The following is a 15480-nucleotide window of genomic DNA, read 5'->3' on the forward strand; positions in this document are numbered from 1 at the left end:
GTACAAAATAATAGTTTTAGCAAGAATATTGTACTTAGATTTTGCTTTCTGGAAAAATATTTATGGTTTTAGGAAACATTTCCATTAACTGGAAATAACTAAATTTGAAATCTCAGCATTACCTTATGGACAAATTTTTAGCATTCCAGTTTTTATGTATGTCTTTAGCTCTTAGATGTATGTATTTGTGGAACCGATTACATTTGAACGGTTTGTTGCAAGATGCTACTGTTTCAGCATTTTTTAATTCTACTCATGCTGACTGAAAGGAGTTCAAAATTTTTGTATAAAACTTATTAAGTAAACATATTTTTGTGTAGATAATGGCCAACAAAAGGTTTCAAGATGCTTGTAAAAACTCTCCCAGTTTGTATAAGTTAAAGTTAAAAGTTATGTTCTTGAATTATCTTTGTTTAAAAAAAAATTCCTTTTGTTGAATTTATCACCATACTCCTTTTAAATTTTTTTTTTTGAAAGTGATGCAGGTGAAAATGTGGCTCTAAAATATTAAGAACTTGAGACTTATGTGTTGAAAACAATTTTTTTGTAGTCTAATATAATGCAGTGATAACTATTTTATTGTAAATTATATAAAAATATATTAAAGCTTTTGTGTGCACAGTTTTCCAATTTTCTTTTAATTGTACCATTATTTGCAGTTAACATTAGAAACCTTCAAGTGTTTTGAGCTTAACAATATAGTATAATATATAAATGTGAAGAGTAAGTATGTAATTGAGAAAACCTAAATAGGTTATCCATGAACGATAATTTTGCATCAAATAATGCAATGCAAAACCTTTTTAAATGTTGAGCTCAGATAGAAAGTGAAATAAATTGATATGTGAATATGGATTGTAAAATTGGTTTGTGTAATTTAAAATCGCTATTTTGCAGCATGGTTAGAATTTAATCAGTGAAGTACCATCCATCAAAACTGAGAAGGTTTAGGTCTGCTTATTGTTTTTTGCCATTGCCTGTTATGAAAGCTCACTTTCAGTGTCATTTTCCACAACTTGATTCAACTAATCTACTAAATTAAACCTGGATTGTCCTTGCAGAAGACCTGCTCAAGACTTTCCCAAACTGCCTTAGCTAGGCTAAAGGCTGGCAACATTAAAAGTCTGGTTTTTGATGGTTTTACCAAGGCTTTTTCTACTTGTCCATGCTCGGCTATTGCCTCTCCCTCTCATGTTATTTGCTGTATCGGTGCCTTTGTGGGGATCTGTTGGATAAGTGTGGGATTTTTTAGTGTGATATGATCTCTTGGTCTAAGGGTCTAGACCAAGGGGATCAGCAACAACACAAGCTAGTTTCCCACAAAAGAAATAGCTGCAGATGACTTTATCGAAGATATAAATGATTGTAAATTATTTTTTTTTAAACCAGGTCTGTGGTAGTAAAATGAGAAATTCCCAGTGTTGGAAATAAGAATTTAAATTGAGGCTTTAAGATGGCACCTAGTTAGTATTAGTTTCTAGGCATCAAAACAATCTAGGTGCCATTTTTAAAAATCAAATATATATATATATATATATATCACTTTTTAAAATTTAACACTGCAATCTGCCCTGCTGTATGCTACATACACTGCCGACGGCATTTTTGTAAAATATTATGAAAGAAAATGATTTTTCAAAAACAAAATTGATCGCATTTGAAAATTACATTTACCAATTAATACTTCTGGTTAACCACAGTCTTAATCACAATGACTAACTCCAACTTTTGAAATTTTTTAAGCCTTCGACTCCCTTTTCCTTTCTCCCAATATCAAAAATTCCATTTCTTATTGACAAAGGTAAAAAATTTATGGGGATGTTCTGATTCAGTTTGACTTTCCTTCTATTTTCTAAATAGAAATAGGCCACAAATATTTTCTTTGCAGCAAATTATCATCTGACAAACATGACGGGCAAATTAGTATTACAAACGCAGTAAACTCCCGATTTACCAAAAAGCAAAACCAATTGCTGTTTTTCTCTAAAAAACTGCAAATTTAAGCTTATAGTTTTTGTTTTATTTTTTGCACTTTCTTCATCGTACATGCTCATGTTCTTTGTTGATGCCAAGTTCTGTTGTACAAAAATACAAAACATTTTTACTGTAATGAATGTTTGTACATTCATGTACAATACATGTTTTTGAGGAAAAATAATTTTTACCTTTGTCAGTCATTTTAGCCTTTTTGCCATTTATCCGCGATTTTTATTATCTGCGGCGATTGTGCCACCCAATTCCGCTGATTATCGGGAGTTTACTGTACCCAGTTAATACATAAGTTATGCTTGTTGAATATCTCGCAGAACTCTTACGACTTCTTCAATGTATTTTTATGAATGAAAACCATTTAAAAAGCTAAACTCAGTCTCCATAACCTAATTTTATACTCATTGCTGTTTATAACTAGCTGCTGCAAAGCTGAAGAACTATGACAGCTAGCACCTATGACAGAAGTGTTGTCAAAATTTCTACTACAAACTCAATACTTCATTTGTATTTCTTTCCTCATTCATTTCAGGCTTTGTTTTTTGCTTCCTTTTCACCCTGCACCAGTTTAAAAATTTCAGTAACAGATTGGCCATAAGAAAAATTTGATTCTGAAATCGTTAAAATCATTGTAGTTCCTTGTTCTAATTTTCATAGCAGATGTTAAAGTTGCTATAATAACATTACTAATTCTATAATTCACGTCTATAATTTGTTTCAAATATTAAAATTAGCATCAATAATCATTACAAATGATCCCAGGCCTTTTTGGAGCATTTTGTTAACAACTCTTTGTATTAGTGTTTTTTACTAGGTTTTTTGGACCATTGAGCTTTTTACGTGCGCTGCGGGTACACAGATCTGGTCCTGCAACAGGCTTTTACACCCTTATTTTAACAAGTGATTGAATCCCTTGTCTAAAAGTTCTGTCAGTCTTTAATTTTTATTAGCTTTCATTAGCTTTGTATTGTGAAGAATTGTAGAAATCCATTCACCTTTCTAAGAGTTGGTTTCAAGAAAATATTTTATTTATTTATTAATATGGTCGAGCTTGTTTAATGGAATAGCCAATTTGTCATAAAATATTCTAATAAGCTGGACATTCCATAAACAGGAATCAAAATAGCAAATTACAACGGTTTGTGTTAAATTTATTACGTAAATCTGGGTATTCTTGTCAACCAATATCTAGTAAGCAGGCTCTACTGTACATTGTACTAATTCTTGGGTGATCTTCCCTTCCCTTTAAGTGAGAGGGCATTCCAAAAGTAAGGGAGCCATGCCCTCTCACTTTTCAGTTAAAAATTAACGATTGATTAAAAATGATTTTTTTTATGGGGAGAATCTACTTAAATTACAAAGGTAAAAAAAACTCGAAATTTCAAATAAAAGAACTTTTCTCATCTTGTAACATAATAGAACTTGGGAAGGAGGTATTGACAGTGAGTCTATTTTTGATACCATAGTCCACAATTTTAGAAGCTATAAAATCAGCTCCAGGAGCCATGCTTCCTAATCCCTACGCTTTTCACCCCCCTCTCCTTTTGGGGGGGGGGGACACCAGTCGCCTATGTTCAAATAAGTGAATTCCACTGCAAATATATTTTCTATAAAAAATAATAAACAATAATGCAACTGACAAATTAGTTATTATAACTAATTATACTGACAGGAAAATACAATTTTTTTACAATTCATAGGTTTTTCTCTTCAGTTTTCTCAGGTACATAATTCTTTATGTGATCAGGAAGCTTTTCAATCCGATGCTGTAAAAATACAAAAAAAAAAAAAAAAACATAAGTGTTTCTTATATAAAAGTAAATTTATGCATCATAAAATTTATTCTCTCAGTTCTTACATTCAGCATGCATAATTTTTCATAAACTGAAGTTGAATAGTTGTTTTGACGAGATAAATATTGTCTGTGATCAACAATAATTCAACTGTGTTTGCATATTAGCTTGCTCTATTGGTTTTTATGGAATAATAGGCGTTGCTGCACCATTCATTTATGTATACAAAACCGGCCTCCTTAACACTACCAACATACAGGGTGTCGGCTACATTTCAAGTTTTGAAATCCACGATTTTAGAAAACTTCTGCTTATAACTTCCCATGGCTCGGGTTATGCAATTTTTCCAGGGAAAACATACATTTTTCACAAAAAGATCTTAACCAATGCTCTGAAAATAAAATTGCAACCATCAGATCTATGCTTTGCACATGTTTCTAGAAATTTAAATTTAAAAAAAAAACATAAGCAACACTGATTCGCAATACATATAAAATAATAAGCGTTTTAAATTTAATTACCGTTATTTATTAAATTTTGCTACCAAGGGCATTTACTGCTCTAAAATTTTCAAGAATTGTTTCCGGCAAATCATGCAAAAAATTTCAAAAAGGTAAGAATTTGCATGTAAACAAACTATTTTAATTATAAAAAAAATTGTGCTACATAATGCTCAGCAATCTTTCAATGTATTTAAAAAAGGATTGAACTCCTCAAAAGAAAAATTCGATTGACTAAAATACAGTCGGCTCCTCGCTAAATATCCATTTTCAATGTACCAATGTAATGTGTTACTGTATCATTGATTGACTGTAATATCATCTATGTATAGACAAGTAGGTAGTAGAGCTCAAGTGAATGGCTTTCAAAGCCAAAAAATGACTATAAATTTTATGTTTCAATGAGCTGTTTCTCAACTTCCATTCCTGTGGTCTTCTGTTATTGCAATGACCATCTGCTTGTTAATAAAATAGAAACTGTCTAGTGGCTTGATTTATATGCGACCTTGGACAGAGACTCGCTTAGCATTATTTATATCCTTTCATTGAAAAAATCTGATGATTTTGAAGAATAATTAAAAAGGTTCATTTTCAGAGCTGTTGGGCACATGCATTTAATTTATAAAAAAATAGGGAATCGTCATTCACTGAAGACTTTAATATGAGTTTATAAGTTATTTTCAGTTCATCCAACTTCTTTTGAAGACTGAAAGCAGAATTCCAAAACCGTAGGATAGAATTTAACAGCTTCAAAAAAAAAAAGTTTTTTTTTTTTTTTTTAATAACTTTATTTGTGCTGATCTTGCAAATTTTATACAAACTACTTGTGAAAGTTTTTATCAACATATGCAACTGTGGAAATATGATGTTGCATGTATAGAATGAGCTTTTACAAACTTACAAAGATTTTGCTTGATTCTCCAAATGACTATTCTGCAAATAGTAGCTTTCATCATTTTTTATTTAGCAATCTAACAAAGAACAGCCATAGATTGGCTAATAAAACCGAAGGTACGAAAGTGGTCATATGAAATTTAATACCAATCAAAGCAAGATGCATAGAAAAACTAAACTGGTGATTGAAGTATAGTTTGCATCAAGTTGAATTGGAGCTTTATTTACATTTTAAACTAGTATGTTGTGGCCATCACGAAACTTTCTTCTATATTTTTCTTTTTTTTTTCTGATCCATCCCCATGCTTGACGAGGAAGCAATATTCCCAACAAAAACAAAATTACACATGCAAAAACTTGACCCAATGTCTGAATTATTGCAAAAGCAAAGCAAAGAGCGAAAATTGAAAGTTATTTTAAAAGCCTTGCTTGAATGAATTACAAATATTTTATTTGTTAACAAACATAAGATGGCAGCAGTTAAAAATTTTAAATCATTGAGATAATATTTCCTATCATTTCCATACAATTAAAATCACGAGAAATACGCAGACGACAATCTATTACGATTTATCTTTCTTATTGTTGCATTAATAAAAATATTTTTATTCGCAAAAAAAAAAATCAACACCTCTTGGAGCGATCGGCGTCAAAATAGAACCAAAGCCTGTTTACATATGGATTCACATATATTCCAAATTTCAACCAGAACGTAGCATTACTTCTTGAGATAGGGCACTCAAAATGGAAAAAAAAAAACGGGTGATTGCGCTACCCCCTTTCTAGCTGTTGACACAAAAATAAAATCAGTTCTTATACCCACTAAGGGCTACTTGCCGATAAATTTTTCTTTCATTCCGTTCATTATTTCTTGAGATACAGCAGTCACAATTGACGACAAAAAACGTTCTATAGCTCAACCCCCGTTTGAGTTATTGACACCAAAATTGAATCAGCACCTGTTCTTGTTAATACCAACATGTGGACCAAATTTTGTTTGATTCCGCCAGTAACTTCCTGAGGAATAGCAAGCACGCGTAACTCGAAAAACATCCCATTGCTCCACCCCCCTTGGAGGAATTCGCGCCAAAAACTAATGGGCACAAGTTCACATAGGGGCACATATGTGTACTAAATTTCGTTCGATTTCATGCGGTAGTTTTTGTTGTAGAGCGGCCACAAAAAAACTGGTCACACACAGACGTGACACACATACATACACACACACATACATACATACACACACACATACATACACACACACACACAGACAGACAGACAGACATTTTCCAAAAATGGTCGAAATGGACTCAGCACACCTCAAAACGTTCGAATCCGTCAAAATTCGAAATTCGAAAATTTGCACGAATCCAATACTTTCTTCTATATATTAGATATAGAAGAAAGTAAAAATTAAAAGTTTTGTGAATCAATGTGTAACGGATTCGGTGTGACTTCCACTTTCTTGAAATGAAGACACAGTTCTTGATAAAAACACAGGAAATTTATTTACACTATGTACAGGAAAGATCTTCAACAACTGCTAAATTATTCATCAGCAATTAAGCAATTATCACACAACACCGTAAACTCAACGTTTACACACGTATTTACTTCCAAATACGAAAACAACACAGCGAAAATGCCTCGCAATAAACAGAGCAAAAATGCACTCAGTTCGAAATCTCAATCGAAACTCTCCGTTTATCCATCGCTAACGGCTTTTATAAACATCCAAGAATTTTCCACAACATTCTTTCTGCTTCGAGAAATGCGTAGACCGTTATCAAATTTTATCAATGAAAATAAAATGAATAGGGGGTTGTATACTTTAGCCATATGTTAAGGGGTTGTATATTCATTACGGGAAATTATTTACAGGTTACGTTACTACAATAATTACTATTTACAGGATTTGTAACATTGCCCCCTTCCTAAGGACTGCACGTCCCGGGCAGTACAATCCCCAGAAAGGGTGCCAAACTTCTATCACAAGTTCACAATTCCACACATTAAATAATAACTAACAGATACAGAAAACACAATAATAACAAGAAATATTACTAAACATTAAAAGCAAAAATTATCTACAACTTTTATGTTATCAACCATGGTTGTTTACGTAATACTCATGAACTATGGCCATAGTATGGGGCTAACCGATCATAATGTACAACCCTAGGTTTTGCATTAGGTGATTTCTGGATCCTCACTACGACGTCATTTAGTCGGTTAAGGACTTTGTAGGGTCCATCCCAATGCGACTGCAATTTGGGTGACAGACCTTTCCGTCGGATGGGACTCCACAACCAAACCTTGTCGCCTTCGTTGAATTCATGTCCAGTAGACCTTGTGTCGTATCGGGTCTTCATCTTCTCCGCCGCGATGTTGATTCGCTCTCGTGCGAAGTTATGAACGTCTTCCAACCGGGCCTGGAGATCCTGGATGTACTCCTCAGGCGATGAAGGCGCATCAGGAGGACGACCGAAGACGAGATCACAAGGTAGCCGAAGCTCTCGTCCGAAGAGCATCTGAGATGGGGCATATCCGGTAGTCTCGTGGACAGCACTGCGATAGGCCAGCAGGAACAAAGGTAGCTTCTTGTCCCAATCCTGTTGATTTCTGGATACCATAAGCGAGAGATTATTCAGGATTGTGCGGTTAAATCTCTCCACCATGCCGTCCGATTGTGGGTGTAGTGGTGTTGTCCTAGTTTTCTCAATTCCGAAAATTTGACATAGGCCCTTAAACACAGCAGAGATGAAATTCCTCCCTTGATCGGAATGAATCTGCAAAGGTGTTCCATATCTCGAGATCCAATGTTGGACTAGAGTCTCTGCTACGGTGGTAGCCTCTTGATCTGGAATGGGATATGCTTCCGGCCATTTGGTGAAGTAGTCGATGGAAACAAGAATGTATTTGTTCCCATCAGTAGTTCTTGGTAGAGGACCCAGGATGTCGATCCCAATTCGTTCGAAAGGAGCTCCAACGTTGAACAGATGTAGCTTCCCTCTGCTTCTCTTCTTCGGTCCTTTACGAGCAGCACAGGCGTCACAAGAATGGCACCACTTCTCCACGTCATCCTTCGCCTTGCTCCAGAAGAAGCGCTCCCGAACTTTATTGAGGGTTTTCAAGACACCAAAATGTCCTCCAGTCGCACTACTATGTATTTCTTTCAGAACATCTGAAATCCTGGATCGGGGAAGTAGTAACTGCCACCTAGATGTCTTGCCGTCGTCAGATTCCCATTTCCGGTGTAGCACGCCGTTCCGTAAATGGAGTGAGTTCCATAAAGCCCAGTATCTTTTTGTTGCAGGACTGAAGATGGAAACGTCCTGCCAGCTAGGGCGTCGACTGTCACTTTCCATGAACTCTAAAATTGGTTTTATGTCGGGGTCTTCAAGTTGATCTTTTCGAACTTGGTCATCACTCCATGGATCAGGTTCTGATGATGTTGGAGTCACTGTCACCTGATAGGCGGTAGGGCTAGTCGTTCCATACTGTTTCTCGATTCGGGAACAATAGTGGCAGTTCTCAGGACAGGGTCTCCTTGATAAAGCGTCGGCATTACCGTGAGATAACCCTTTTCGATGCTTGATCTCCATGTCATATTCCTGGAGCCGCTGTATCCATCTGGCTATCTGGCCTTCCGGATTTTTGAAGTTCAAAAGCCAAGTTAATGAGGCATGATCTGTCCGAAGCAGAAATTTTCGGCCGTAGAGGTAATGATGGAAGTGTTCTACAGCTTTCACTATGGCCAGTAACTCCTTTCTGGTGACGCAGTAATTTCGCTCCGACTTGGATAAGCATTTGCTCCAGTAAGCGATGACATGTTCATTTCCGTCAATTTCTTGGGATAAAACAGCTCCGATGCCCTCGTTGCTCGCATCAGTGTCCAGGATGAAGGATTTTTCAGGCTGAGGATAGGCGTTGATGTTAAAGCCTCCTTCAGTCGTAGAAATGCATCTTCGCATTCTTTGGACCATTCAAACTTTTGCTTGCTCTCCGTCAGCTTATGCAAAGGTCGTGCAATGTTGGAAAAACCCTTTACAAACTTCCTGTAGTACGTGCAGAGCCCCAGGAAACTTCGCAGCTGATGGATGTCTTCGGGACGACTCCAACTCTTGACTGCAGATACCTTTTCTGGATCGGTTTGTACACCTTCAGAAGAGATGATGTGACCAAGGTAGTTCACTTCCCGGCGGAACAAATTACATTTGGACGGGCTTAACTTCAGATTGGCTTCCTTAAGCCTCTGCAGCACCTTCCTAAGATTTGCCAGATGTTCTTCGAAACTGCGTCCCACGATGATGATATCGTCTAAGTAGACCAGACAAGATTCGTAAGAGAGTCCTCTTAACACTGTCTCCATAAGACGCTCGAACGTAGCTGGTGCATTGCAGAGGCCGAAGGGCATCACTTTAAACTGCCATAAGCCTTGTCCAGTTGTAAACGCTGTCTTCTCTCGGTCATCAGGGTGTATCTCAACCTGCCAGTAGCCGCTCTTCAAGTCCAGAGTCGAAAACCACTTGTGTCCGGAAAGAGTGTCCAAGGTGTCGTCTATCCGTGGAAGAGGGTAACTCTTTCTTGGTGATTTCATTCAGCCGTCGGTAATCGACACAAAATCTGGTGGAGCCATCTTTCTTTCGGACTAAGACGATGGGAGAAGCCCAGGGACTGGATGAAGGTTCGATTACATCATTCTCCTTCATCTCTTTCAGGAGGGTCTCAACCTCTTCCTTCTTGGCGAACGGTAGTCGTCTTGGATGCTGTTTAATAGGGAGGTGTTCTCCAGTGTAAATCCTATGCTGCGTTAAATTCGTACGGCCAACATCCTCCGATGTAGATGAAAACAGATGCTTGAAGTCGTCCACCAATTGTTCCGCAGCAGTTCTTTGATCTTTCGTTAATGGTGCACTCCCAATTAACGTCGATGTCAAGGACTCAGAAGACACAGTCTCGGGGGAATTGATTCTTCTAATGATGCAGTTTACTGGAGTACAAGTTGCTAACACTTCACCTTTCCGGATATTCCTTGGCCTTTCACTCACGTTGGCGACTCTCACGGGAATTACATCCTTAGAAAGGTCCACAAGCGTAGATGCTACCAGCACTCCTTTTAGGCTATTGCTTAGGTTAGGGTATTCAATGAGTCGAAATCGAAAACTATTGGTTTCTTCAATGGAGCCAGGTATTAATGATTCTGACCTTGAGGGAATCGATAAATCTGTTTGGGCTATTATTTGATGAGCGGATTTTACATCACTTTCTGCAGGGAAAACGGCTATGTCTTCTCTCATCGAGTGCAGCTCATTAGTCTTGAAGTCGAGAGTGAAGTCATATTTCTTCAAAAAGTCCAATCCGAGAATGAAGGGGTCCGTGATATCAGCGACGAATGCCGTATGATGGTAGGTGGCATTCCCAAACACTATTTCCAAGTTTACTTTACCTTCAATCTCGATCTTGTCACCTGTCACAGTTTGGAGGGTAACGCAGGGCGGCGTCCATAGAATGTTGAGTCCAAATTGACGAGCCACATCTGTTCTAATAATTGTAACATTGGCTCCAGTGTCAATAATCAGTTCGCAGGGAAACCCGTTTACGTATGCGTAAACAAACAGTCCATTACTGCCGCCACTCGTCGATGAAATCTGGAAAACTTTAAGATGGGGCTCATTCCAATTTGGCGACCTCCGCCCCGCGAGATTGCCATGACTTAGTTTTCCTGGACCTGGGAGGGAGAGGTGTTCTTCCCTCTGGTTTCTTGGCGAGCTTCACAGTTTCTACGTAAGTGACCCTCGCCGCCACATTTCCAGCACTTAAGTGATTGTCCATTTTGGTACTTGGGAGCCGAAGTCTTTTTGAGGATTCCTGCAATTTCTTTTATTTGCTTTTCCAGTTCAGCAAAGCGTGACGAAACCGGATCAGGCTCATCAGTTTTCACGCCGCGGATTGAATGGCGATCCTTGCGGGTTGCTTGCTGGGCGGCCTCCAACTTCATCGCATACACAACAGCAGAACTCAGGTCTTTGACATCCGCCATCCGTAGAGCTTTCTGGATTTCCGGATCTCGAACCCCGTCGATGTAGTAGTTGAGTGCCAGGTTGTCTCGAACATCCGCGGGACAGTCGCAAAAAGCAAGATGAGACAGTCTCTCGACGTCCGCCGCTAGCTCTTGTAGGGTTTCCCCGGTTTTCTGGAAACGGGACTTCAACTGGAGTCGGCTGAAATCTTTCTGGCACTTCTCACCGAAGCGAAGCTCCAACGCAGATGTGAGGGCGGCGAAATCCAGGCGCTGGCTGTCCGGAAGGGTCTGAAGAATGTCCGCTGCGTCACTTCTCAGGGATGCTGCAAGATGACAGGCCTTGGTAGCAGAGTCCCATCCGTTCGCTTCCGCCACTATCATGAATTGAGTTTTGTAAACCTGCCACGAAGTTTTCCCATCAAATGTGGCAAGTTTAATGGACGGTCGAGCAACCGATGTGGGAGCGCAAAACTGTACAGAGCTGCTTTCCGCGGTCGCCAATCTCCTTTCCATGTCTTTAATTTTCTCATCCACATGATTCTCAACTGTTGCGATACGGTTTTCTACTGTTTCAAATTTTTCATCAAAAGCATCAACTCGATGCTCTATCTCATTAAATTTGTTTTCCATCACAGTCTTTACCGAAGTAAGGTCGTTTTTAATTTCCTCTTGGTTAGAAGCTAAATCATTTTTCAGTACCATTAAATCACTTTTCAATTGTTCTTGATTAGCCGCAATGTCATTTTTTAATTGTTCTTGATTTGCAGTAAAACTTGCAGTCAAATCACTTTTTAATTGTTCTTGATTAGCCGCCATATCATTTTTTAATTGTTCTTGATTAGCCGCCATATCATTTTTTAATTGCTCTTGATTAGCCGTCAAACTTTCAGCCAAGTCACTTTTCGCAGCATTAATTGCTTCCAGAAGTTGTTTTAATTGGTCATCCATTGTGCGAATAATCACCATAAAAACAAAGTCTATAAATTCAAACAGTCTTTATGAAAAAATGTCCAAAGTCACACTTACTCCAAGAAAGTCCAGAAGAAGCCCCACGTTGGGCGCCAATTGTAACGGATTCGGTGCGACTTCCACTTTCTTGAAATGAAGACACAGTTCTTGATAAAAACACAGGAAATTTATTTACACTATGTACAGGAAAGATCTTCAACAACTGCTAAATTATTCATCAGCAATTAAGCAATTATCACACAACACCGTAAACTCAACGTTTACACACGTATTTACTTCCAAATACGAAAACAACACAGCGAAAATGCCTCGCAATAAACAGAGCAAAAATGCACTCAGTTCGAAATCTCAATCGAAACTCTCCGTTTATCCATCGCTAACGGCTTTTATAAACATCCAAGAATTTTCCACAACATTCTTTCTGCTTCGAGAAATGCGTAGACCGTTATCAAATTTTATCAATGAAAATAAAAAGAATAGGGGGTTGTATACTTTAGCCATATGTTAAGGGGTTGTATATTCATTACAGGAAATTATTTACAGGTTACGTTACTACAATAATTACTATTTACAGGATTTGTAACAAATGCATTTCTTACATTAGAGTTTTTATGAAGAATCACGTTACACTAACCTTTGTAACCTTCATCGAAACTCCTTCTGGAAGATTCCTTTGAATATATTCTAAAAATGTGTCTGCAGTTGAACCTGTTAGGTGTTTCATCTAGGAGAAATCAAAACACAGCTTTAGCATGAATCATTTCAGATATTGTTTACTAAAAACATTCTGCCTAGCTTATGTAATTAAAAAAAACTTCATTACATTGATAATGATACAAAGACATTCAAAAGGCAATGGTGCTCCTAGTACCCCTTTCAAAATCTGTACGAGTTTGGCGAATCCCTTGTACACTAAGTCACAAGCACAATCCTCCCACCACCACCACACAGTAAAACTTGGGATACGTTTTTCAGTTTGAGAAATAAAAATAATTGCAAAATATAGAACTACAAAGCAAACATTGCTACAAGCTAAAATTACAGCTAAAAAAATATTACAAAGCAAACTCAACTGAAAAAACCCAGTGATAATTCTTTGAGTTTCAGCCTACTTAGAAAAAAACTTTAATGGGAGGGTTGTGAAACAAAGAACTTTAAAGCTTGGCTCAAATGTCATGTTTGACAGTTTTAGTCTTACATTAGGTTCAACATTTAATTTCTTTCTGCATTTATCTTTACAAGCTAAAATTCATTTTTCCCCATAGAAACTTCTTTTAATAGGGGTAATGAAATTTTGAATGTAATTTTATGACACAACAGTACATTAATTTGTAATGCTAAATTGGTCAATAAAAAAATCTTTTAGAGAAAATGTCTCAGATTAACTAAATTATCTATTTTTTCCAGTAAAATCTAGTTATTTGATAAGGATACACTCTGTACAATAATCTTTTGAGTGCTGAAGAATTTTATTTTCCTCATGCTAAAATACGGACTGCCACTCCATACCACTTTAAAAAATAAATAATTTTTTTCTTATTCAATTTTCCAAAATAAAATATTTTCAGCACAGTGTTTCGGGGTAGTCTTCTTGTTTTTAGCCCACTTTCCCAGTAAAAGTCAGAGAAAGAAAAAAAGAGCACGCAGAATAAAGTCCGTAGTAATTTTTTACTTTATTTTTGAAAAAAAATAAAGTTTCCTGCAATTAACTCTTGATTATTACATAAATAGTAAATTTTGCCAACAAAAATATTTATGCTCACTTATTACACGAGAGTTTTTCTGCCCAAATTTTTTAAGTTCCTTTTTCACATAGATCCCAAATTTTCGTTTTTAATTCCGTTATTTTTTTAAGATGTACCTCACTTTTTTTTTTCTTTTAAATTTACGCCCACCAACGTCCTCTCGGACATAAGGCGCCTTGCAGTCCAATACAACAAAGATGGGGAAGCTCCCTGAAGACAACATCCTTCAGCACGTCGAGAAGAACGGGGCAATCAAAAAGATGCTCCCCTGTCATTTGCTTAGTCCCTTCACATAGTGGGCACAGCAGGAAACTGGCCAGTCCGATTTTAAAAAGATGGGCTTGTAAGTAGTCGTGACGAGTAATGAGACGAAAAGATGTAACCCCTTTAACTCTAGGGAGAAGGGAAAGTTGCAGTCTTGTTTGGTCTTCAAGAAAACACGCCCAAGATTTTCCGCTGGCAATGCCACGGAGAAATAAAATTCTTTTGAGCCTGATATTGCTCCCAAGATGTCGCTTGGCATTTCGAAGAGGGATCGGGAGGCAAGGTGGATTTAATGTTGAAGCCTCTTTAGCCAACAAGTCGGCTTGCTCGTTGTCATGGATGCCGCAGTGGCTTGGTATCCATTGGAGCACTACGTCTTTACCGGTCTCAAGAAGTGAACTAATAATGAGTTTACATTCAAACTCAGTCGCTGTTGGGAAAAGGTTATAGTCTGTGATTGACTGTGTTGCAGCTTGGGAGTCAACAAAAATAACAATTTTTTGGCAAGAGATCTCAGTGAGAGCCCTAAGGGACATATAAATTGCAAAAACTTCACGGTCAAAATTATCTGACCAGGCACTAAAAGATTCTTTCAGGCTGAAAAATTTGGAAAAAGCACCAGCACCAGCCCTACCTGTGGAGGCTGTGGCAGATCCATCGGTATAAACGTGAAGCCAATCTTGAAATGAATACCTTTCGTGAATAGAAGCCCTTAACTCAGCCTGTGAGGAAGAATGTTTACGAAGAGGCTGGACCAAGTCCAAATTGGCAGTAGCGTAATTTAAAGTACCCGGGAAAATAGACTGTCTAAAATTGGGCTGTCTGATGCTCGAGACATCGAGGTCTGTAGCAAGTCGGTGAAACTCAAATAAGAAAGGATGTTGTGTTTTGAGTCTGATCTGAGGAGGGATGTAGCTGTTCCAAAAACCCTCTTTTCTGAGCAATCTCTCACCTAGGGATAAAGCACTGTAGGTTCGTCTATCTGACAAACAATAAGTCGCAGTTTGCAATTCCATAGCAGCAATAGGGGTTGATTTTGCTGCACCAGTAATGAGTCTTAATGCCTTGTTTTGTGCAACGTCCGGTTTATCTAGAGCACTATCAGAAGCGGTGATAAGGAGTTCAGCACCGTTATCGAAAACTGGTTTAATGTATGCATCAGGGTTCATACTCTATTTGGATGAAAAAATTCCATGACTTTTCCAAGACTTTTTCATGACTTCATAAAAATTTTCATGACCTTGTTACATGAAGAGAATAGTACTATTTAATATCAAACCTGCCATTTTTTGAAAATGAGC

At 37.5% G+C, this 15480-nt stretch overlaps 1 protein-coding gene across 1 annotated transcript in view; it reads right to left on the minus strand.

Annotated features, from left to right (window-relative positions):
- Window positions 1-2301: 2301 nt before the first annotated feature.
- The window catches only part of LOC129224642 (28S ribosomal protein S10, mitochondrial-like), a 30503-nt gene continuing 17324 nt past the window's right edge, over window positions 2302-15480 (minus strand). Inside the window, exons 4-5 of the mRNA XM_054859125.1 lie at window positions 12805-12894; window positions 2302-3755 (exon numbers count right to left, since the gene is read on the minus strand). Of these exons, the coding sequence (XP_054715100.1) occupies window positions 3684-3755; window positions 12805-12894 (162 nt within the window). The 3' untranslated portion in view covers window positions 2302-3683. The remainder of the gene's footprint in view (window positions 3756-12804; window positions 12895-15480) is intronic.

Source organism: Uloborus diversus, chromosome 6 (genome assembly GCF_026930045.1).
Source record: "Uloborus diversus isolate 005 chromosome 6, Udiv.v.3.1, whole genome shotgun sequence".
NCBI lineage: Eukaryota > Metazoa > Arthropoda > Arachnida > Araneae > Uloboridae > Uloborus > Uloborus diversus.